This window comes from Lepisma saccharinum, chromosome 24 (genome assembly GCF_977018435.1).
Source record: "Lepisma saccharinum chromosome 24, izLepSacc3.1, whole genome shotgun sequence".
Taxonomy (NCBI): Eukaryota; Metazoa; Arthropoda; class Insecta; order Zygentoma; family Lepismatidae; genus Lepisma; species Lepisma saccharinum.
Genome location: NC_139252.1, coordinates 61,899,227 through 61,924,607, shown reverse-complemented (window position 1 = coordinate 61,924,607; position 25,381 = coordinate 61,899,227). Strand labels below are relative to the sequence as shown.

At 38.3% G+C, this 25,381-nt stretch overlaps 2 protein-coding genes across 8 annotated transcripts in view; one reads left to right on the top strand and one right to left on the bottom strand.

Annotated features, from left to right (window-relative positions):
- Npl4 (nuclear protein localization 4) overlaps nt 1-24,346 on the bottom strand; it is a 117,687-nt gene extending 93,341 nt beyond the window's left edge. For 2 of the 4 annotated variants that reach the window (XM_083110653.1, XM_083110651.1), the window contains exons 1-3: nt 24,282-24,346; nt 8,428-8,508; nt 4,003-4,364 (exon numbers count right to left, since the gene is read on the bottom strand). In XM_083110653.1, the coding sequence (XP_082966779.1) occupies nt 4,003-4,364; nt 8,428-8,508; nt 24,282-24,320 (482 nt within the window). In that variant the 5' untranslated portion in view covers nt 24,321-24,346. Of the gene's footprint in view, nt 1-4,002; nt 4,365-8,427; nt 8,509-9,459; nt 9,559-24,281 lie in introns of those variants that run through there. The other 2 variants (XM_083110654.1, XM_083110652.1) reach the window with 1 other exon arrangement.
- The window catches only part of LOC145978209 (uncharacterized), a 101,096-nt gene continuing 85,339 nt past the window's right edge, over nt 9,625-25,381 (top strand). For 3 of the 4 annotated variants that reach the window (XM_083110658.1, XM_083110655.1, XM_083110656.1), the window contains exon 1: nt 9,625-9,875. In XM_083110658.1, coding sequence (XP_082966784.1) covers nt 9,873-9,875 — 3 coding nt within the window. In that variant the 5' untranslated portion in view covers nt 9,625-9,872. Of the gene's footprint in view, nt 9,876-20,625; nt 20,882-25,381 lie in introns of those variants that run through there. The other variant, XM_083110659.1, reaches the window with a different exon arrangement.

Sequence of the window (25,381 nt, the reverse complement as noted above, 5' to 3'; positions counted from 1 at the left end):
AAAAAGAAGAAAACGAAGCCACCAGATGGGTGGCGTAATCGATCCCGAAGAAAGTTTGTGCGGAAAAATGATAAGTAAGCTTATCAGAGTAAATTACCTATCTCTGCGTAACCGCCAAACTGATATCTTAAGATACAATGTGAGTCTGTTGTAAGTTCGATTCTTACCACTGACAAAAATAAATTTGTTGACCTGAAGATAAAAGAACATGTGCTATCTCGAAAGGTAGTGTCTAGTTGAAAGCCCTAGACCAGGGATCGCCAAACCGTCTCACGGGTTTATTTCCAGCACCTCATATGGGGTTGGTTACAATTCACGATTCCAGCCATCTGATATGACATGTGGCTAGAGATTTTGGAACTACTCGGACTGCGAATGCTTCTCTTGCAATGGAGAAAACTCATGTACAACACATTGATTATTGAGCAAGTGTTTGTATCTAGAAATATCTAAAACTAACAGCAACCATCCAAAGCCTCCATCTTTGGATTTATATGTTGTCCTCCAAGAATATTTTTAAAAAATGCACGACAAAAATGAATCTCAAAATATCACATGCAGCATTACACTTTGCAATTCACATTTCGAGACTTCAATCCACCTGAGGTGATTTTGAATGCATAGAATCAGTTAACAATAAAATGTACATGAAAGTGCCATCCTCCTTATTAACAAGGTGATATTGATCAGGCGGTAAACTTTCCCGATTCTTCTGTTTTGTAAAAAAAATATATATACAGGGTGATTGGTAATTTGACCTATTCCTGGAAAGGGGTAATACTAGAGCACATTTGCAACAAATTTGACCCTATGCACCGGGGGTCGGAAATCAATGGGTTTCGAGTTATTGCAGTTTGTAGCTTTTCGTGACATATTCCGACTTGCGACCAAAAAACTACTAATTGTGAAAAAACTACTGCACCATGGACACTTAATCGACATGTTGCTAACAGCTGACGACTGAGTGACTACTGGGAAAAAAATTCATGCCCAAAATTCCCATACCCACGAAAAGAAACAGTCATTGGAGCACACGTCATGAAGAAATTTGGAAATTATCGTTTAAATCGAAGAGGATTACTCAAAAAAATGGTAACACACTTAGCGTAAAAATTACGGAAAAAACTTCCTTGTTTCATAAGCTCTCCAAAAATATACAAATACTGTAAACTGGCACACGGGTTGGGGGAAAAATCAGAATAAAAAGCGGAGAAAGCACGTTGTTGACTCCCATCATCTGACAAGAATTCTGTGGATGGACGAATCCAAATTCGACCACGATGGTATTACGAATTTTCATAATGCGCATTTTTGGTCCCCTAAAGGTCAGAACCCCAGAAAATCTAAAGAAAAGGCTCACCAGAGAAAATTCTCGCTAAATTGGAATCATCCACAATCATGTGATCGGGCCATTCTATCTGCCACAAAACGTAAACGGTATTACCTACGATTGGATTGGATTGATCTAAAATTTCTGGGTGCGTCGGCACTTAAGGCCATTTCGCACCCTTGTATGTATACGGGGAAATATCCTCTTATCTAAAATTCTGACTGAAAACTTTAAAAAGGGGTGTAAATAGCCCCTTGGGAAAAACTAAAAGTGCAAGGTTGTAAAAAGACCTGCACGAGACAAACACAACACATTAAAAAAGTCAGAAGAAAAAAAACAAAAACCTCCTTACAGATGGTGGAAGAGTCCAGCTCTTCGCAAAAAACTAAAAACATTTGATAAAATACTGCTGTCATCACCCAAGAGGGATGACAAACAGCCCGAAAGGTTAAAAGTCTGCCGGAGAGCATTACCTACGAAAACTAAGGGAAGAATTGACGACGCTGCTGGAGGATGTGCCACTCGTCACAAAAAGGGGTATGATTTACCAACATGATGGCTGCCCAGCCCACTATTTCCGGGGTGTGCGACAGTGGCTGGACGATAATTATCCCATGCGATGGATTGGTCGAGGCGGCCCGAACCCCTGGCCGACGAGGAGTACAGATTTGACGCCATGTGACTTTTATATTTGGATTCACATGAAAGAGTTGACTACAGTACACCAGTGGATTCCCAAAAAGAGTTGAGAGAGAGAATTATGACAGCTGCCTAATACATAAGAGACTGAGTGTCAAAACGAGTGAATGTGTGTCTGAAGTATGCCGAAGGATGCGTGCTTGCATACGTAACCGGGGAGGCAATTGGAACAGGATTTGTAGTTTTCGTAACAGTTAATTCTGACAACCTGGAATCATGAGAATGGTAAATAACATTATTATTTCACTCATTTTCGTTCCTTCATTTCTCACAACCGACAACTTCTTTCACTTTACACAGAGGTCTACAACGCACCTTCTCCACTTTTTATTCAGATTTTTCCCCCAACCCATCTGCCAGTTTACAACATTTGTATATTTTTGGAGAGCTTATGAAACGAGGAAGTTTTTTCCGTAATATTTACGCTAAGTGTGTTACCATTTTTTTGAGTAATCCTCTTCGATTTAAACGATAATTTCCAAATTTCTTCATGATGTGTGCTCCAATGACTGTTTCTTTCCGTGGGTATGGGAATTTTGGGCATGAATTTTTTTCCCAGTAGTCACTCAGTCGTCAGCTGTTAGCAACATGTCGATTAAGTGTCCAGGGTGCAGTAGTTTTTTCACAATTAGTAGTTGTTTGGTCGCAAGTCGGAATATGTCACGAAAATCTACAAACTGCAATAACTCAAACCCCATTGATTTCCGACCCCCTGTGCATAGAATCAAATTTGTTGCAAATGTGCTCTAGTATTACCCCTTTCCAGGAATAGGTCGAATTACCAATCATCCTGTATATATATTTGCATGTCTATAAACTCTACTTAAGAAAAAATATACTTTGTTGAAAGGAAATCAAAAAGAATAATTTGATTACAAATCAAAAAGCTTTATAAACAAAGAAATAATGATAAAATGTCAACCCACCCTTGGTAGCTCACCAGGTATTTTCAAATGTGGGAAACAGCTCAATGGTTCTGGGAGTTCTGAGGCTTCTGCACTAGACAATGGATAATATCAAATTAACATTGCATGCTAGTTAGGACTGAGCCGATATCTTTGTGGCATTTTGGTCTTTCACAGAGTCCGCAATAATGCCTCTCGACACTTTCCTGGAAATTATGGAAAATCCGAAACTTCTTGCTATTTTGTACCAGTTTCGCATGAAAAAACTGTATTTTGTGATGACATAATATGTAATTTAATATTCTAACATAATTTTTGTATATTATAAAGCAAAAATTTTGGTCAATTGATGCATATAATAACAGTGGAATATTTACACACTATTAAGAAGATGTAAATATTCTATTAATTTCGGTGGCCTCTGCCACCATTCACTTGAAGTCGATGCTTCACTGTTGGGTTGACTTCCGGTTCATGTTGTTGTTTCCTCACTTACCGCTAGCAGTTGAGTTGTTGCAAAAGCGGGAGCCTAACATGATGTGCTATCGATATTCAGATCGTGCAGAAATTGCATAATTGCGTGCGTCTCTCTGATTTTTGTGTCAATAAGTGTGTGCGCTGTATGCCTGACAAACTTTTTGGATCCTGTGTTTGTTAAACTTGAGGTACTTTCCTAGTCCGGTAGTGGGTTGGGATATTTTTGTATCGGTTAAGTGCTGTTGTATATGTTTGTTGATGCCAATGTAATGACAGTTGCACCCGCACTGGGCATCATATACTCCCAGGTTGACAAGTGGTGAAAGGAAAGATCTCTTGTGGTTGCTTCGGACACCGGCTATTTTGTTCACTGGTTTGTGTGCGAGTTTGATGAACATGAATACACACTAGCTATTGTTAATGAATAATTTCAAAAACTTTTAATTATTACAATTTCAAGTATCTGTGCGAGTATCGGCATCAATAACAGTACAAAATGGTATTGACTTAGTCCTAATGCTAATGTACAACTGTTGTCACTGACATTCAGAGAATATCAGATCTAACGAGAACAGGAAACAATTTACTTACAACTTGTCGTCCCTCTTCCTCTGAACCTTCCCATCCAGTTTTGCAAGTTGCTGGTCGACCTGGTCCTCCTGCGTCTGCTGCTTGCTGGCCTGGTTACTCGAACTGGGCGAGGAGCGGTGAGTAGTTGCAGCAAAATCGGGTTCACCGGGGTCCCCCGAGGGACTGGAATTTGCAGATTTACTGGAGCATGGTTCCTGGTTCCTGAGCAGAGTGCCGTTTAAAGGAGCCAGGTAGATCATGTCGCCGTGTTTCAGACCGTAGTTCTTGACAGTCTTGCTTCTAGAAGATATTATCTCCTCCTTCCTGTTACGCTCGCGATACAGTGCAAATGTAAACCCACTCAGGTTGAAGGCATCATGAACCTATAAAGCAAACAATCATCTTAAGTACAAGAAAAGGTAACAGTTTCATACATACATTTCTTCAATTTTACACAAGAAACTACTTACGGAAATGAGTTTCTCCAAGGTTTACAACGTTCGCCGAGGTATTTTCTTTCAACGTGAAATATATTTGACTGAGAAATCATGTATTTTTCAAGAGAAATATCTCGCCAACGCACAATTGTCATTGCTTTCATTTGGTTGCCCTACGACACCCGGATGCTGCGTACGTTTGATGTAGTAAGCCCCTCTCAGTGTTTCAAACCCCCCTTTTTTTTTACTATCCTTGCCTAACGTAACCAAACCTAACCTAACCTTATCGGAAATGGTTGGTGGGGCTATACGTCGGCTACCGTGCATAATGGTTCATGGGGCTACCCGTGCATAATGTACATTTTGCACAACTGACGAACACGATAGTAGGTATTTTTCGGTGAAGGATGTTGGAAACACTGCATGCCCACTATGGTAGTCAAGATTTGCCTGCCATATTCTCTGTTATGGAAGCAAAAAGGAGTCAAAGAAATTACTCTCTATGTGAAAAATTGTGGTTTTTTCCTGTAAAAAGCATAATGGCACCTTGAACTATGTTCCGCAATACACAATTGGTAAGCACGAACCATGTGAAACACAAAATATCTGATTTTAATGTGTTTCCGATCTATGAAACTGGTACCCAAGAAAAGCCAAGCGAAGCATGAAAGATAAATTAATAATTCTATGAAATAAAGAGAGCACTGAAAATTGTGGGTACTACACAGATGACAAGATCACATAATTTCACATCTCCCGCTCTGCATACAGACGTTGCCGTAAATTAACAACATGTCGGTGTTCTCGGCAAACGTGTATTCATACTGTACTGTCTTCCACGACGACTGAATAGCAACTGACGCAAAGGTCGAAGCACATCGGATTGTAAACAGAGGACGTTGGAAGCAGCACACATGACATCAGGTGACTGAAGACGTTGCTCTCCGTAAATGTGGGTTGCCTACCATGAAGCGGGAGATGTGAAATTATGCGATCTTGTCATCGGTGTAGTACCAAAACGGTACGTTTCCAGACATGGGTTCCTTCTCAAAACTTGATCTACCAAGTCCCCTCTACAACCCCTAGAAGTGTGTAATAGGAAAATCTGAATCACCCTGTATATATACGTAATATATAATGTCATTAAATATGTCAATTATTAAATAATCAAATTATATTATAAAATATACAATATATTATATCGACTGTCTTTCATTCAAAATGTAATTGCAAATTGAAGATTTTGGTAACACGTTACTATACCGGAGACGGATTTCTTCAAATTTACAGGAGAAAGTACTTACGCAAATAATTTTCTGCAGCGTTGTTGATGTTCAGGAATGTAGTTTTGATCCATTTTAATGTGAATGCATGTGGTTTTCTACCCAAAACTTATTTCCGACGATCTATTGCTGCTGCCGCCATTTGCTTTCTGCACGAGAGCACAATACGTGCTATTGATGCTGCTACAAGATGACGTGTCGAGAATGCGTCGTGAAATTGTTGCCAGGTGTGGAAGATGCCATGGAATTTGTAATTCCGATGTTGTCCGTATATGCTAAATTGAATGAAAGGAGTGCTAATGGAACCTAACCTAACAGGCCTAACCTAACCTAGTAGGCATACCTCGTCCCCGTGATGGTTCGTGGGGCTATCGTATGTAAGAAATAGACATTATTTTCGTTAGAAATCCATTATTTCACCTAAAGAAATGTTCTGCAACGCAGAATAGTACGTTATCAATGTAAAAAATTGCGAAATAAATCATTGATAGGTGTCTCCGGTATAGTAAAGTAGTACCAAGATTTTAATGTACTACTGATGCTATGAACAATGAGGAGTGACAAAAATTAGACATTAAGAAGATAATAGTTTCCTGTATAAAATTCACATATAAATGTTATTACATGTTTTATTGATATATTTATATACTTCGTGGTTAATGACGAAAGGCGATGAGAAGTGGAGAAGAAATAACAAGTCGGTCTAATTTCTGTGTTCTGGGGATTGCTGGGTTAGGTATCCTAAGAGATGAGGCTCTTTGTTGTCCGATCTTTTTGTAGGTTTTCGATATTATTCCAGTCAAGCATATTCAAATACCAAACTAATTGTTCATGTTTCTTGTTAAAACAAAAACTCTCCCCCCGGAAGAGTTTGGCTGGGTTGGGGACGAGATCATTGGTGGGGGGGAATTCTCCATCCATCCCCCCCCCCCCCCCCCCCCGAGATTTCGCACCCTGCTACTAGCTTCCAATATTTGTTACTTTATGCTAAATCCTACACACACCAAAAATGGACAAATGCTAGAAATATGCTTCTGATATTTGAAAGTATAGTGCAAACCATCTCTAAGAGTACACTACTGAATTACTTATTATTTTGTTTTAATGTTTGGGTGCATCAGCACCTAAAGGCTATTTTGCATCAGTCACGTTGTACGGGGTCCAGCCCCTTGCCCTAACTAAAATAACTGTAATGTCCTTAACTAAAATATTAAAATATTCCGACTTCAGTTAAAAGCTTAGGCTGTAAAGCGGCACTCATGCCAGAGCATCATTAGTCTGCAAAATGCAGTCCAGGGTGTACTATGTGGAAGTGAGGTTGACAATTGGGTGTACTACGTGGAAGTAGTACACCACTGAATTAGAAATGCAGAATGAATAGCTATGTAATAAGAGTGAATGAAGATTTGAACAATATATTTGGTATTATGTATATTAACCTACACTGGTCTCCATTTCTCCATTCCCTGAAGATGAGAGCAATGTATGCCCTCGAAACGTTGGAAGCCAACTCCAATTTAACTTGGCTGGTAACCTGAGAACACGTGTTCGAATCTCATCGCCAGGAAAGCTACAATTCCAATATATTTGGTGTCATTCAGCAACTGTACATTCTCAATAGACCCGTCTAGTTCGCTGCACTTTTTGACTCTCTTTGCACCAAAGTGTCTAGTTAGTTGATTTGGAGTCAAGTAGTGTATTTGGTGTCTGCACCATTTGCACTACCTTCCGGGCCAGTGTATGTGTGGTGTATGATCACGTGGTGAGTACTAACTAATCAAATGACCGTTTAAAGCAGCAGACAGGCATTTGTTGAATCTTCTGAACTTGAACACCGCTTTCAGTCTACTTGGTTGAACGCAATTTCCTTGCACCATCCTGATACTGGATACACCTGCACTGCACAAAAAGTGCAGCGAACTAGATGGAGCTAACACTTTTAAATCTATGGATTTCAATGGTGTATGTAGCACACAAGTTCTCTCAGGTGTACAGAGGGTCAGGGTACCACTAAAAATAACAGAATATGTTCACATAGAACAAAAACTTGTAAGCTATGCAAAAATTTCCACTTTGTAGCAGGGTACAGAGGGTAAGATCATTTTTAGTTTTTATTTACAACAAAGTACACTACTATTTTGTGATTGTAATTTTTATATAATACCCGAGTAAGGCAATTTTTTTACAATTTTTGGCCATGTATTTGTATGTGTAAGATCTAATAATGTAGTATGTGTACTGTTATTTGTACACACGGTAGTCTTCGGACGCAACTAAACTATAGCAATGATATGAGCATAGCTCTGGGTAAAGAATTATATGGTAAAGTACTTAATAAGACCCACATAAGTTCGACAGAAGTACTTTAGATTATTTTATTACATCAGTAGAAAATTATGTGGATGGAAAAACAAAATATTATGACCATAACAAAATGTATGTAGCTATCACTTCTACACATGAAATGCATAAGTATGAATGAAATACCAGAATTAAGCATCAAAAGGAACTACACTGGAGACTCATTTAAATGAGTTATATAGAGGACCAATAGTAGCTAGTAAACTTGTAAGGTGGGAAATGTAACATTTGAGGACATGCTTTATAATGTGTTGCTTTATAGATCATGAAGGCATGATCTATATATATACATATATTTGTATATAATGCAAGGAAATGTACCAACATAGTGTGCTACAGCACTGCATACACATATGATACTTTACCTTTTCAAACAGGCGTACAGTGTTTTCTACAACATCAATTTCTATTCGCTTTGTTCCTTCAGATGACTGGACCCTTAGTGTCTGTAAAGAGATAAGTACATAAGTTAAAGTGGAGAAATATAGCAACACATAAAATTAACCTTACACACATGTACGCCACACCAATGGAGGAACTGCCATCAAACGTCCACAGTGTCATTACACAAAGTAATTTGCCAGGAAAGGCCATTAGCATGAGGTGGTTAAAATTCTGCATTCTCAAACATGTAATCGGAATCGAACCTAGTCGCACTAAATGATTACAAGCTGCACACCCAGACAACTACTGTCAGTAAACAAATCATTATAGAAATGTCCTTAAAAGTATACTGTAAGGAAGTTCCATATATGACTCATCTAGTAAACATTTTATCATGTATTGCCTTCGAAGATAATAAAGACATTACAGCATGGGTAAGTTCATCCATTCAAATAACATAGGCCTATATACCTTAGGGAGGTAAGAAATTTAGAGTCTACTGAAAATTGTCATACATAGTGTTCTACTATGTACCTTAATATTTTTAAACTATCCGAACACACAATGAAAAGTAATAGTTTCTGACTGATCAGCTATTTTTCAACTAGTTAACTGACAATTTTATTCTCTCCAGTATTGTGTCAAAGAATTTGGGAGCATACTACTATCGCTCTTGTGTTCAATGGTTTAAATGTCATGGTATTGTCTCGATTTCTATGTGCAAAGTCATTGAACAAACATTTATTTTTAATTCGAATACCATCATGCAAATTATCTCCGGAAATTAATGGAAAGCGTAGAGCAACAGCAAGAATGAGCTGCTACCATACGGTGCTTTTGTTTTCTTCACAGACAAACACAGAATTAACTTTGTTAACTTTGAATCTGGCCTAAGTATTCTGAAAGTTTACCACTTTCGCAATAAGTATTTTCTTGTTAGTACATTAAATAATAGACTTTCAGTAACAATATATTTAAAATTAATCGTATGTGTTTTCTGCTTAACAGCTTACAATTTGCTTGGACTTCGACATAATGAAGTGCTTCTTCGTTTTTTACCGCAGAACAAATCAGCTGATGCCACTCTTACGAGACTTCTCTCATTATACACAAGTTACACACCAAAGAACGGAAACGCGACATCTCGGTAGATGTCTCTAGTGTTGAGACAACTTCCGGCCAAAGTTGACTAACGTTGTGCGATTCTTGTGCGTTAGGAATTTTGTTTTGGTGTGAAATTTTTGTAAATAAACATTATTTTATGAACTTTTCACTTTGAGAAGGAAATATGGTGTCATAGAATGTGAATGTCATTCTTACCGTTGATGACATTCATTGGTACATTCAATTTCTGCTACTGTATCCTACAAATTTGCCTACAGTGAATGTCAATATTCATGATCATCTGGTCTACAGCGAAGTAGCAATGGTAAGTAATATGTTTAGTTTTCACCCCCTTTTCTAGTGTATGTAAAAACCGATTGAGCTAAATGAATGAAGTAAATTGTATCCAGTCCGTATAATACATATCTTTTGAACCCATGTTTCAAGTTTAATGCAAGTCATCGTAGTTGTATTCAAGAAGTTAAGTCACTTGTCAAACTTGTTCAAGTGAATTTTTAAACGGGATACAAGGGCACAATTTTTAGAATACATGTAAGCGGCATTAATGCCGGTATCTATAGTACAAAAATTTAATTGCGTAAAAAAATGGGTGCATATCCTTGGTGCGTATAGAGTAACTTCTTATTGATAATTCTGCAAACTACATACAGTATATGCATCGTCATCGTTTTGCCAGTTGTCAGTCTTGTATAGAACATCATCTAACTAATCATTATTATTTACTACATGTGAACAGATTTATTGCAGTGATATTATCAGTATGTATGAAAAAAGCCCATTTCTTCTGCATACAAAGTCAAAATGTATGTATTAAGTTTAAAATCATGGTGCAATAACTGTTTTTATTGTGCAATTAATTGTCTGTCACAGTATTGACTCACTCCATGACTAGCATCTTTTTTAGCAAGAAAAATATTTGGATGTCAATATTTTCAACTGGATATTTGGATAATAAAATGGGTAACAGTTCGTTATATCGGAGACACATTAAAATCGGATATTTTGTGTTTTGCATGGTTCGTACTTACCAATTGTGTATTGCCGAATATAATTCAAGGTGCAGTTATGCTTTTTACACGAAAACAAACACAATTTTTCACATAGGGAGTAGTTTTTGTTGTTACTTTTTTTGCTTCCGTAACACACAGTATGGCGGGCAGAGGTTGACTAGCTTTGTAGGTATGCAGTGTTTCCAACCTTCTTCACCGAAAAATACCTACTATCGTGTTCGTCATGTGTGCAAATTGTACATTATGGATGGGTAGCTGACGAATAGCCCCACAAACCATTTCTGATAAGGTTAGGTTAGGCAAGCATAGTTAAAAAAGAAGGGGTTGGAAACACTGACAGGGGGTTACATCTTCAAATGTATGCAGCATCCGGTTCACGTAGGGAAAGCAATGGCACTTGTGATATATTTCTCTTGAAAAATACATGATTTCCTGGTCAAATAGATTCCACGATGAAAGAAAATACCTCGACGAACGTTGGAAACCTTAGAGAAACTCATTTCCGTAAGTAGTTTCCTCTGTAAAAATGAAGAAATGTGTCTCCGATATAACGAACTGTTACCATAAAATACTCTAAATCAGATTCTGCGATAGTTGGTAGAATTTATTTAGTATTATAGCTAGATATAATTATTCCCAAAAATGTGTTCTCAGCTAACATGGAGTTTGAATATAAGAGCCGTAACTTTTCGTAGCATCATTTTATCCAACAGATAATGGCTCTAACTAGTTAGAAGAATGCTACAGTCCGGTGCGAATTAATCCGACTACAGCAATTGCATCCAAAAATTTACATTTATTGTCTTACAACATAGAATACTTCAACTTTTTCAAACACATTTGTACATATATTCATTTTTCACATAAGGTACAAACAGATAATCATTTCTAATAGTTAATATGTCCTCCTTTTTGTTTTATAACTTCCATTACACGTTGTGGCATAGATTCTACAAGCTTTGAACATATTGCATTAAGTTCATTGTCATGGAACGAAACACGAGCAAGAGACTCAATTACTGCTTGCTTTGTGGAACAGTTCAGTTTTGATATTCGTCGTTTGCAAATAGCCCACAAATTCTCAATTGGATTTAGATCCGGGTAGTTCCCTGACCACTTCTCACTCATAAAATTCTGTACTTTTTTGGCAGCGTGACAAGAAGCCAAATATTGCTGGAAAATGCCGTCACCATTTGGAAACTTCTCCTGGAGCACTGGAATAATTTTCCTTCTCAGAACATGTATATATTTGTCATCATACCATCAATTGGCACTAATGATCCTGGTCCTTCATGGGTGAAGAATCCCCAAAACATCTTCTTGTCAGGGTGTTTTACGGTCTGTCGCAGATGTGCTGACGTTACAGATTCATTACTTGACCGATGCACGTATTGAACCCTCTGTCCCTGGACCTCAAAATGTTTTTCATCTGAGAACACAACTTTCTTCCAGTCGTATTCTGTCCAATTTCGATGAGCACTGGCCCACGAGAGACGTTTCTTGCGCATTGCAGCTGAAAGAAATTGTTTTTTCACTGCTTTCCTGGCTTTCTGTCCAGCTGCAAGAAGTCTACGTCGTACATTGGAAACGTCCAAATGCACTCCTTTGTCCCTCAATTCCAGTGTCAATTTCAGTGCAGTTAGAGCCGGATTTTGTTTACTTTTCCTGAAAAGAAATTGGTCATCATATGGCAGTCTTCTTCTTCCTCCCACATTGCCCCTTTCTATTAGGTGAAATGGAACCAATTTTGCTTGATAATTCGATTTACGGTAGCTACACCAACAGAAAATTGTGCAGCTATCTTCCTTTGCATCATAGACATATTTTGTGATAAAGTCACAATCGCAGAATGTTTACTAAGTGTCGTATCCATTGGCAGAATCTCATTGACACCTCCGCTACAATTAACCTGCTGATTGTATGGAACAAAATACACTTACGAACACATAGATATGTATACAGACACAAAGGATCAATGCAGGAGACGCCTGACCGTGTCAACAATGCTCAAGTTAATGCACAGAAAACACGGGAGATAAAAATAGCCACCGCGTGTACATTGCTGCCACCTACTAGGCAAGTGCTGACAATTGAGACAAAAAAGGAGCTTGTTCCAATTAATTCGCACGGGAGTGTATTATGAGTAGAGTAACCTCAGCCAGAACGTTGTAACAAAGAAATTGGATGTTGATAATTAAAATATTGCCATGAGCATAGGTTAATTATGTGTAATTTAAATTAGTGGTGGATCATTATCCAGTGTAATATTTGAAATTTTTCCATTGGTGGAAAATTCCCCTTCATACCCCCTACATATACTACGTTAAGAAAAGCCCTACCACTCTACCCCCGAAGAAACTCAGTTTTTCCCGACCACTTCCAACTCTAATTATACTGATATGAAAACAAAAATTTTGCTAGAAACAAAGAAGTATAAACTTCAATTCAGATCATCTGGCTTCTCCAGTGGAATATTTTCCTTAATATGCATTCCTAAAGCTTTGTGTGCCAAAAACTTATTTCCATCTTTCAATGCTTCACTGCTGAAGTCCGACACTTCAGCATAGTATTTGTTCTATAATCTTTCAGTTTGTTCTTGTAGCTAATGTGAATAAAAATGATTTTAGTCTCGTGTAACTTGGAATGTTTAGTTTCTTGTAGTATTTTTTGCTTTTAAAGTGCCAGGTGCATTGAAATTTGCAAAGAAAAATACCTATAAAAATTGCATAATATGTCAAAGTCATTTTATTTTACAATTTCAGAGACATCAAAAATGTGATTAGGTTGTATGACTGCGGTATATAAAAGCTTTCTTGGAACAATTTGATATTTTTTTTTTGTGTTATCGCATTTGTGAAAAATCTAGGTCCCCACAAATTATGTAATACATTCACAAAAGCATCACACTAATTGCTTTGGAAGCACAAACATTTTCTAGTGTCCTAGAGATGGTGTGAGTAGATTAAGAAGTGAATGGCAATGTGATTGTCTCCTTTTAGAAATCCGGATTTGATACTCGGTGGAGGCACATGGCACAGTGTTTCGGATCCCACTTTAAGCTGCAGGTCCAGTCCCAATTAGCCTTAATCAAGTCCTTTTAGAAATGTCTAAATTCAGCAATATATTGTCATTTAACAATAACACTAAGAATTAACAGTAAATCGAAAATAAAGTTATCTCCTGAGAGGTGTATGAAACTAACAACAAATTGGGCCTCCCCGATGATGTAGTGGTAATGTCGTCACCTCGTAATAAAGGGTTTCAGGGTTCGATACCTGGTGGAGGCACATTGCACACTGGTTCGGATCCCACTTTGAACGGTAGGTGCAGTCCTGATTAGCCTATCTGTGCAGAAAGTGGACTTAATTCAAATTCAAACAACAACAAATGTTCAATGAACGTAACGGTAATTGGTGACTTTTTCCTTCAAGCCTAAAAGAGTAAATCTCTATTGTTAGGTTAAGGCATTAATTAATATAATATTACAATATCTTACATTATTTTCTAAAATGAAATTGTATACTTATTATCAGTGCTCGAAAAATTTTCTTCAAAGCTAGGCGTCAGCTCTGAAAATCAGGTGCCAGGAAACTACCTACTAGCAATTGTACATACTACAGAGTGTTTCAAAAGTCGCACAACCCAAACTTCGAAAATATATATCATGAAAACCGTAAGATGTATTTACACCAGGTTTTCTGCACTAAACTAATCATGTACGCTATCACTGGGTTAATAAATTTATGTTAGCATGTATCCAAATAAAAGCAATTACATTATTTTAAAAAATATTGTTAATTTGCTGAAAACATATGAGAATTGATTTTCAACTATATATATATTAATGTAGAAATTTTCTGCGAAAAATGCAGGTTCGACCAAGACTCGAACACGGGTCTCTGATATACCGTGCCATTGTTCTATCCACTGAGCTACTGAGCCAGCCTGGCCTCACCTGATTTTTTGCTGTCGCTGTTTTACCTGCGTGGAATCTTCTCTGCCCGTGCTACCGCAATGCGATCTGTCACCTTTGAAATACAGTAGTCTTCGACGTTGCCTGGTTCCTCCCAGCGTAGAGATGTTAATTATTGAAGATCAGGCACACACAGGAAATGTACTACATAGAAATTTTCAGCGAGAAATGCATTAACATCTCTACGCTGGGAGGAACCAGGCAATGTCGAAGTCGCCTGTGTTTCAAAGGCAACAGATCCCGTTGCGGTAGCACTGACAGAGACGATTCCACACAGGCAAAACAGCGACAGCGAGAAATCAGTCAAGGCCAGGCCGACTCAGTGCTTAGAGAAATCGTACGGTATGCCAGAGAACCAGGTTCGAGTCCTGGTCGAGCCTGCATTTTTCGCTGAAAATTTCTACTTAGTACATCTTCTGTGTGTGCCTAATCTTCAATAATAATACCAACTCTTAACAATTTGTGGGATCATTTGTTGGTGTTTGACTAGTTGTAAAACAGTTGTTTTGTGAGGTACAGCAGTAGCAGGGCATTTTTATTGGAAAACCTCTTGCACATGAGTGTAAGAATGAGTAGTAAAATACTCTTCAGCAATGCACACGCATTGCTCCAATGTATACACCATGCTGAATCAATTAAAAGAATAGGCATAGTAGCGTCGAAAGTGAGCGAAGAGAATTTAGTGTAACCAGAGGCAGACTAGGATTCTTTCAAGAGTCCAATTTTGGCACAAAATCTTGGTTTATGATTTTTCACGTAAATGTATAGCCAATACTTAGGCACATGTGACGTGCGTCTGCTGACAATATTTCGACCTCCTAGCATTGCCATACATGTCCCAAAAATGGCACTTTTTCACTCAACCCATAAAATCGCCAGTAAAAAATCCATCAAATGTTGCACATGACCAATATTGGTCACAAATGACACCAGTCATCAGACATCTAATTATGACCCTTCAATAATTTCTTATGTATTTTTCTCATTCAAAAGTGCATTTGTGGAAAAATTTTAACGCTGCCAGTTATTAATTTATCTAAATTTTCTGTATGGAGAAAACTGATAATTTTAAGCATTGAAAAATATCTCAATGGATGAGGCTTTATAATGCAGAAAACCCGGTGTAAATATCTCTTACGGTTTTCATGATATAATTTTCAAAGTTTGGATTGTGCAACTTTTGAAACACTCTGTATAAGAAGCTGAGCATCATGGTATTCAAAACAATGCTAAATCATTCAAGAAGGAAATGGGGTGTTGGGGGACAAAGAGTAAGAAATTATTACTGACTCCGGAATGTTCACAACGTTGATTTAAAAAAAAATCATTTGTTAACTTACGCTGTACTGCAATTTGAACTTAGAATCATCAAAATTTCGTACATATTATAGCAAAAGATCACAGTCGCCAGGCTGAAATTTTTAGTCACCATGGCGACCTGGATTTTTCGAGCCCTGCTCATTATCTTCTGACAACTTAAAGATAATCTTGTCATGGTGCAAGTTACACGATCTATGTGATGGCAGTCAAAGCATCAAATTCAGGAGAAAGTTATCCTAGAGACAGTAACCAAAATATACCACTTTTACATCTGAGCCTTGCTAAGGCTTATTTTTGGCCACGGAAACAATTTTTTTAATAACTAATTTCATAAATGTTTTTTGTGAATGTGCACCTCAGAGGTATTTGAAAATATAATTTTGATAAATTTAATTCCAAGATAAATTTTAGATCATTGTTTGTGAGAGACTCCAACCTAACCTTGGGTGTGTGCTTTGAGGGGTTGCATGCAGTTGTTTGAGAACATTGGTGTGGGCTCACCAAGCCTGCGCTGATAATGAAATATTGCCAAATTATGTAGAAATACTGACCAATGTATTGATGATGTTTTCAAAAGACTGTGCTGATCTTGAAAATCATGCTTTCATTGTTGATGCTGAAATTTTAGTCTGGAAGCAATCAACAATGGGAGAAAGGAAACACAGGGAAGGACCAGGTAATGTGATGGAGGAGCTTATCCAGAGCAGCCAACAATTAGTGACTAATTATTGATTGGTTGAATTGTTCTTTTAAGTCCAACACAGAAAGGCTAATTGTGACTGGACCTACAGTTTAAAGTGAGATCCGAACCACTGTGCCGTGTGCCACCACCGGGTATCAAACCCATGACCCCTTGATTACCAGGTGACAATGTTGCCACTACTTCATTGGGGAAGCCCACAAGTGAACGGAAACAAGTCTCTCCACAAATAGTGACACGAGAGGGCTCGACCAATGAACTCGTGAGAGGAGAAGTGAGTTCAGCTACCAGTCATTTGCAGAAGCACACGCTGTTTCCCTCCGCCAAAGTGCAACCTCCCCTTTTCTACCGATATGTGAGGCCTTTCTCTTCAGATTCCCAGGACAGACTGCAGCACTCGGGGATATTTCTCCACCCAACCAAATATTCCAATTGAAAGAATGTTGGTTCTAAAATAGTGATTTATGAGTAAATTAGTCATAATTGAAGGGCTTGGTTTCAAAAACATGGTGACATTTTGGTCATTTTTGAGTTACAAAGTAAAATGTGGGATCCTTCAATTTTCAAGTGAAATTGCCATGTCATACAATTTGCATTGGACTCAGTGAAGCCTTCTGAAATTGGTATGCGCAACATGAAAACAATTTATCTACAGTATAACTTCTAATAACATTTTTCTTAATGAACTCAGAAATGACCAAAATGTCACTTACCATGTTTTACAGCTGAGCCCTTCAATTCATACATAGTGACAAGCAGGTCTGGATTTACCCACCGGATCACCTGCCAAAAACCCGGTGGTTCTTCTTATCATGGCTTCTTGTTTCCATTGCAGTGGAGGTACATAGTGGTTTGGATCCCACTTTAAACTGTAGGTCCAGTCCCGATTATCCTTACTGTACATAAAGTGGACTTAAAACATAAAATTAATCAATAATCAATCCTTGTTTCCATTGGAATGACTAAGCATGCATACACTATACACCCTTTCCATACGAACAGTATAAGTCATACTTTAATCTACAGTTAACGTATGTAAGTTCTTGGTGTCCCTTCCCTCCATTAATACACTCTTTATTGACACTGGAGTTATGTCATGAAAATTTCAAGCTTATATTTTTTGTGCATAAGTGACAGCACAAGATTGTTATGTGTTTGAATTGTTATAAATTCAATTTATTTACAGAAACGCTAATCGTGACTGGACCTACAGTTTATAGTTGGTTTGATTGACTTGCTTTATTTTACTTTGCCTTTGTGCCATTTTTGGCTATGGGAATGAGTGATGAAATTGATGAATGGACACCTACAAACATCCATGCCCAGGCAAGGATTCGAACCCGGAACCCCTGGTGTCGTAGCGTTAGCAAACCACTCCATCACGGAGGCCGGAGTTTATAGTGTAATCCGAACCACTAAGCAATCTCCCTCCACTGGGTATCAAACCCGGGACCCCTTGTACAAGATTATAAATATTTAGTGCTTATAAAAATGACATAAAGCTAGAAAGTTGATATTTGCTTTTTGTGTACGATAATTGACCCTTAAATGATCTAGGGAAATACAGTATGTGGCTAATTTCATAATAATAATAATTCACAGTTTAAATCCAACTCTTCTGAATTAAAAAGTTCCCCAGGAAGTCATAAGAAAAGTTCTGAGGTAAGGACCTCCCCAGTAACCTGATTGGTCAACCAGTAGCAGTGTATTAAAGAGTAGGAGAGGCTTTTAGTATCCCCATTGTCGTATTCTCTTTCAAGGAGATTGCTAGGTACCTGGGCTTTCCCAGACCTAATGGCCAATAATAAGAAGTGAAGTCTTCAATAGATTTTTATCTTATATGATGTGGGCTTCGCTTACTCCAGTGCAGCCTGTTCTAGTGTAATTGCTTTCAGTGAGGCTATGATTTTACTCAATGCCTCCTACTTATGAAATTCCACCCCAATTTGATGTTCCCAGCTCTGGTGACAGGTATATTTCAGTTCGATTACCCCCTAGTAATTTTGAAACACATTGTTTCTTATTGAACTTATTGAAGGCTGAGCCGCACCTAAAAATCATCGTGGGTACGCTCCTGTTTGAGAACCAATGGTTGTGTGCACAGAACCATGGGCGTAACTTGGTGTTTAACTTTGGAAGAGGGTATCCCATTTTGATAACTGTTACATTTGTGAAATCAAGTCATAAAAATTACTCATTACTTTGGTCGTCAGGTCCCAGGAGGTTAAGAAAAGTACCATTAACTTGTAAATTTTTATAAACCTGAAAATTTGGCGGGGCGTGTGAATGCACAGAATGCATCCCTTTCCCTGCCAGGTATTAAAAAGAGAAGAAAGAAAAGGAAACGAGCGACTTAACCTTCGCTTCGGAAATAGCTTCAGGTGTCAAACTGCGGTTGACGTTATATTTGAGCTGCCCCGCTCACTGCTTAAGTGAAAATGAAGGACAGCGCTGGCTGCGGGGAAAGGGGATAATGGAAATAGCTCCCACGTCCACGTGCGGAGAAGATATGCCCAACATTCCTCGCGAGCTCGGGCCTGAAATAAAACGTCCCTACCTATCTTTCTTTATGCCGTTTGGGGAGGGGTAATAAGAGGTGAGCTGCGTTTACGACCTTTGAATTATTATTGGAGGGAGAGGGCATGCTGTATAATACACATACATGTTTACAACGCAAGGACGCTCGCAGAGGGGACTCTTCCCTCTCTTCAGATATCTGGAAGAACTTCACAGAATTCGAATGGTGGATTGTAGCGTGAAGACATCCATGAAGGACGGTATATTAAGTGATTTCTGATATATTTACAGCGTGAAAACGTACAAAAAACAAAAGCAACCCTGTTCATCAACAAAGTACCGGAAAGGAAGTCGAACCCAGTTTCTAATAAAATAGTGGACTCAAGTCTAAACTTAACAAAAAACGACATGGTATTTTCAATTCAGTTTCAATATTATGGTTTGTAAATAAGAGGTAAATCTACAAGTTTATTTTTGAAGGGCAAGATCGGAGTGAAAATTCTTAGCTGGGGGATGCTTTGCTCAGTTTGGTAAAATATGGGGAGGATGCTTGTATGGATAAAAATGGAGGGGGGATGCCTATGCAATTGCAAGTATCCTAGTGGGAGGATGCTTTATGAGAATTGAGAAGAGTCCATGGGCAGCCTTGCGCCGACGTGATATGCAGATCGTAATGGCCGATGGAATGTTACTGTTATTGGAGAGGGTGAAGGAAGCGGGTTAATGTGATTTTGGAATATTTTTTTTATTTGTGCGTATTTTTAGGAACGAAAACTGTGCAATTTTTCTGTAATTTTAAGCTACAGTTTCCTGGTTTCCGATTGCCATAGTTGTTAATTAATGTGCCTCTAATGGCATACGTTCGTAAACCAAGTGAATACACTTTTTATTGTCCACCATTGCCATCCAAACAACGTAAAAAGACAAGTTATAAATAAAAAAAATGTGTTACAAAATGTCATGTTGAAAATTTTGCTCCATTGAGCCCTGCCCAGGAAAGAATATTGGTCGTGCCGCTGTGTGGAGGGCATTCTCATTGGAACACGTGAGACCTGCGGCCGACCTCCGTGACGAAGTGTTTAGCACAACACACTTGGACTAGAGGGGTCCCGGGTTCGATTCCCTGCCTGGGTATGGTGTTCTTTACGAGTGTCCCATCATCATTCATCCTCATCGTCGCTATTAACCATCGCATTTGGCTGTAAATACTGGGTATCATGACCCTGATGCAATATCGGCGTAAATGGTGCTCATTTGTCACCATGATTGTTCGCGATTGAAAAGAGAGAATATGCCCCCGCCTGTATTAGCGTAATTGTTGCGGTAGGAACATTCTAGCAAGGTAAAAAGCAACAGTAACAATGATTCAGCAACATTCTGTCGCGCTAGAGTCAGAAGGGCTTTTTCTGGAAGAATCGCAAGACCACTTACATAAAAATTGTTACATCTGTTTTTGTGAGTCATGCCTGGTTGCAGCTGTACGCACGCAATTTCCAAGACTGCACGCTTAGTTGCCTGCGGTCGCCAACAGATGTCAGCACCGCGCGGAAAACAGGAACTAGTGTTCAGCCTCGATCCGAAACGTACTCAAATATAGGGGACCGGCGTAGAATGGACCACAATAACAAATGTGATGTGAATGAGTGGATGCATTAAGTTCTTAAGTCGTGAGAGAGCGATATTGTTTCCGTCCTGGTATATTGAACGCAGGCCATTGAACGGGAAAGATCAACCTTTGTACTGAAGAGGACACGTAAACAACGTCGTTTGGCAGAAATTAATTATCCGAGGTGAGTGTGCAAAATAACATTTGTTTGTGTATATGTACACATTTTTTTTTGTTTTTACTGTGTTTTGACATGCTAGATTAATACATAGATTTTCAAACTCAGGGTTGACTGTAACTTGGATTTCGACGTATTTTAACTTTCGGCATAGTTTCCTCGATTTCGAACGGTATTTGTTTTGAAGTATCAATTCCCCCCCCCCCCCGTCAGTAATTGCATATACCAGATTGTCAATGGGGGGGACTCCCCGATGGCGTAGTGGTAACGTCGTCTCGTTGTAATCAAGGGGGTTCCATACCCGGCGGAGACACACAGGGGGTCGGATTCCACTTTAAACTGTAGGTCCAGTCCCGATTAGCCTATCTGTGCATAAAGTGGATTTAAAGCAACGACTCAGATTGTGCATTTTCTGTGTGCTGTACTAGACGCGATAAATCACGTTAGTTAATGTAAACGGAATATTAAAAATTATATTTATTTAAGGTTTTTATCTTGGAAATATTGATGAAAAGTTCCAATTCAGTCACCTGCAAATTATGAAATTAAATCATTTTGATAATCGGAAGTGTAATTTGGGAGGGCAACGAAGGGGTTCGATATTCAGTGGAGGAGCATAATGGTTCGGATCCCGCTTGAAACTGTAGGTCCAGTTCCGATGAGCCTGTCTGTGCATCAAGTAGACTGAATACAAAAACTCCAGTCATATTTGAGTTATGCTAGATGCTTTTCTCACTCTTGACTTAATCGCTACGAGGAAGATGGATGATGGGTTGCCCAGGGTTCGAACGTGAGGCCTTTGGATTTGTAGTGCCTTACGATGACAACTCCGCAACGTAGGTCGGCGTGACTAAACGTGTGCAATACTGTTGCAAATGTGGGTTAATAGAAACTTGATTTGGATAATTTCACTTAGGGTAACCACATATCAACCTCTCTTGCAGGCTAACTACGCCCTGGCGTCTTAATTCACAACCACTACAATCCTCTGTGGGCTCGTGCGCTATTGTTTGATTGATTCTGTTTATTTTACTTTGCATTTCTGCCAATTTTGTCTAATCGCGAAGATGAGGATGAGCGGTGATATGATGAAATTGATGAAGGAACACGCGAAGAACATTCATGCCCAAACCGGATTCGAACCCGGGACCTCTGACATCGTTGCGCGGTGTGCTAACCACTCCGCCACGGAGGCCGGCTCGTGTGTTATTGTGTCCATATGTGTTTGTGAATGTATTTTCATCAATTCAACATTTATCCTCATCTTCGCGATTAGCCACCTGTACGAGTAGGAAGGCCAAGACGAAGATGGAGGGTTTACGTTGAGATGGACCTAAAGGAAATCGGTAGGGGTGGTAAAAGTATATAGATCTTGCTCAGGATAGGGACAGATGGAAGGCCTTTGTTTGCTGGGTTTAAGAAGGCTAGAGAGTTAAATAGTTCGCGATTAGCCAAAGCGGCAGAAAGCTAAGTAAAATAAAGGAATTCAAAATTTTAAAAAAAAACGTAATTTCATATCCTTGCTTGTGTGGGTGTGTCAGCTGATGAGAAAACATGAGGTGACTGAGGGATTTTCCCGTTTTTTAGTATTCGGGGGCAATCTGTTAGTCTCGTGTTTGATAACATCTGCTTGTAGCAGTCTGTAGCTATACCAATTCTTCTCTGTTTCGCTTCTCACTTTCTCTTTGATCCCCTTCTCCTCTATCAAGCATCACTTCCAAATTGAAGAGTGCATTTTGACACTTGCCAACTGATGCAACTATAATTAATTAACTAACTCTCTAGCCTTCTTAAACCCGAAGGTTCATGGCTGCTGCAACACGGGCCTTCCATCTGTCCCTATCTTGAACAAGATCTATATACTCTTTTCCATCCCTGCCGATTTCCTTTAGTTCCATCTCAACGTTGTCCCTCCATCTTCGTCTTGGCCTTCCTCTAGGTCTCTTACCATCAGGTTTCCCAACAAGAATCCTGTGAACTCCTCTTTCCTCTCCCATTCGTGCCACATGGCCTGCCCACCTAAGTCTTCTTGATTTAATTATTCTAATAGTATCTGGACATGAATACAAATTATGTAGTTCTAATTATGTAACCTTCTCCACTCACCTGTCTCCTCATCCCTTTTAGGTCCAAAGATTTTCCTAAGGATCATATTTTCAAATACTCTCAATTTATGTTCCTCTTTCAATGTAAGGGACCAAGTTTCACACCCATATAATACTACAGGCAAAATTACGGTTTTGTATATTTTAACTTTTAGTTCTTAGATATTAAACGAGAAGACAAAATTTATTAAGTAACATGCATTTCCTGAATTGAGCCTACTTTTTATTTCCTCTTTAATATAATTTTAATTTGTTAATATTACTCCTAAGCATTTGAATTTGGAAACTGGTTCAAACGAGTTGTTATCAATAATTAGATTTTGATTATTACCTAACACTTGGTTTCGGCCTGTAAGCATATATTTAGTTTTCTCTTTGTTAACTTCCAAACCTATCTCTTTAGCAGTTTTGAAAAATATTTTAGCGTTATTCTTATTATATCATCCCCTAATAAGTCTACATCATCTGCATATGCTAACAACTGAGTCACGCCATTTAATTTTAGTCCTTCGTTAGTTTCTTTTACCTTCCTAACAGCATATTCTAAGGCAAAATTAAAGAGCAATGGAGATAATGCATAATTGATGCAACTATAAACCAATTTATTTCACAAAGTCTTGTATATTCAGTGAACTACACTGGAACAGATATGTGGCATATACCTCATTGCCAGTAAAGGCCAGTTTTTGATCTTGAACAGTGATTTCTTAGTGTTTTGAAGGACTGGCCCAGTAAAATCAGTATCCTTTCTGTTGTTCACTAACTTGTGCTTCTCTTGTTATTGTTGCATTTTCGATAATAGCTATATGAAGATAACTTGAAATTATTGTTGTTTTTTTTCTCCATAAGAAATACGCGGGGTTCTGAAAATTATTTTTGTATCTAGCTTAATAATGAACTTGTAACGTGGGAAGAAATTCATAATCTCTTGTTCAGTTTTTTTCTTTTTTAGTAGCAGTGCATTGAAATAACTGCACGCCTTGTGCGAGACTGTCGCTCTTCGCCTTAAGATAAGAATTCAGGTGCAACAAATTGAATTTACTTTGTATGCAAATAAGTTTAGCAGCGTCGATATTTTAAATCACCAGTAGAATATATCTAATAATAAAGCAGTCGCCATTTTGAAAATGAACTTTCCAACATACTTTCATTAAAAGAAGAATCAATTCTTGTGAGGTCCAAAAACCCGTTTAGTGTGAACTGTCCTCATACTTCACGGAATAAATCTTTGAGAATCATATTTTCCACTTACAGTGCAAAGAACGTATGCAAAAGAGTAAGACAATCATTTTAAAACTCACCATGCGCTCCAGTTTGATCTTTTTAGATGGGGGATCCATTGTGGATTGTTTCGAACATGCTTCCCAAATAGTTACTGTGGTTACAACAATACATTGTCAATACAATAGAACAATAGAAATTGTATGCGCGATATGGCATTGTTGTCCTTATAAGAAATCTTGAGTTTCATAACTAACTTGATGCGCATCATATAATACTGGAATATCCAAAATATAATAGGGAAAGAAATACATTATATAAAACTTTATGTAATTTAAAAGTTCAATTCCCAATACACTTGATGAGTTTGGTGGCCAATTCGGATGTTCAAGGGGGATATAGTTTGTTAACATTCTTAAGAAAACGTAAAGCCGGACCCTGTGGCCGAGTGGTTAGCACATCGCGCTGCGACGCCAAGGGTCCCGGGTTCGAATCCCGCTCGGGCTTGGTTGTTTGTGAATGTCCATTCATCAATTTCATCACTCATCCCCATCTTCGCAAATTAGCCAAGAGGCATAAAACGCGAAGTAAAATAAACTAAATGAATCAATTAAGAAAACGTAACATGAAATTCTAAAGGGGAATCATTTTATTTTTGTTCTAAATAGTCTTAATACAACTTCTGTGAAATAATGGGGGTAAATATATAACGACAATTTAAATGTAAATACATGTATGTTCCAATAAGAAACCATTTACAGAAAACTGCTTAAAAGCTGTTAGGTCCAAAATAGAAGATTGATTTATTGATTGATCACAACTAACTAACTCTCTAGCCTTCTTAAACCAGAAGGTTTTTGCTAGGCAACACAGACCTGCCATCTGTCACCATCCCGGGCAAGATCAATCCAATCTTTTCCATCCTTACCGATTTGCTTTAGGTCCGTATCAACGTTATCCCTCCATCTTCGTCTTGACATTCCTACAGGTCTCTTACCATCAGGTTTCCCAACAAGAATCCTGTAAACTCCTCTTTCCTCTCACATTCGTACCACATGGCCGCCCATCTAATTCTTCTTGATTTAATTATTCTAATAATATCCAGACATAAATACAAATTATCCAACCTTCTCCTCTCACCTGTCTCTTCATCTCTTTTATGTTCAAATATTTTTGTAAG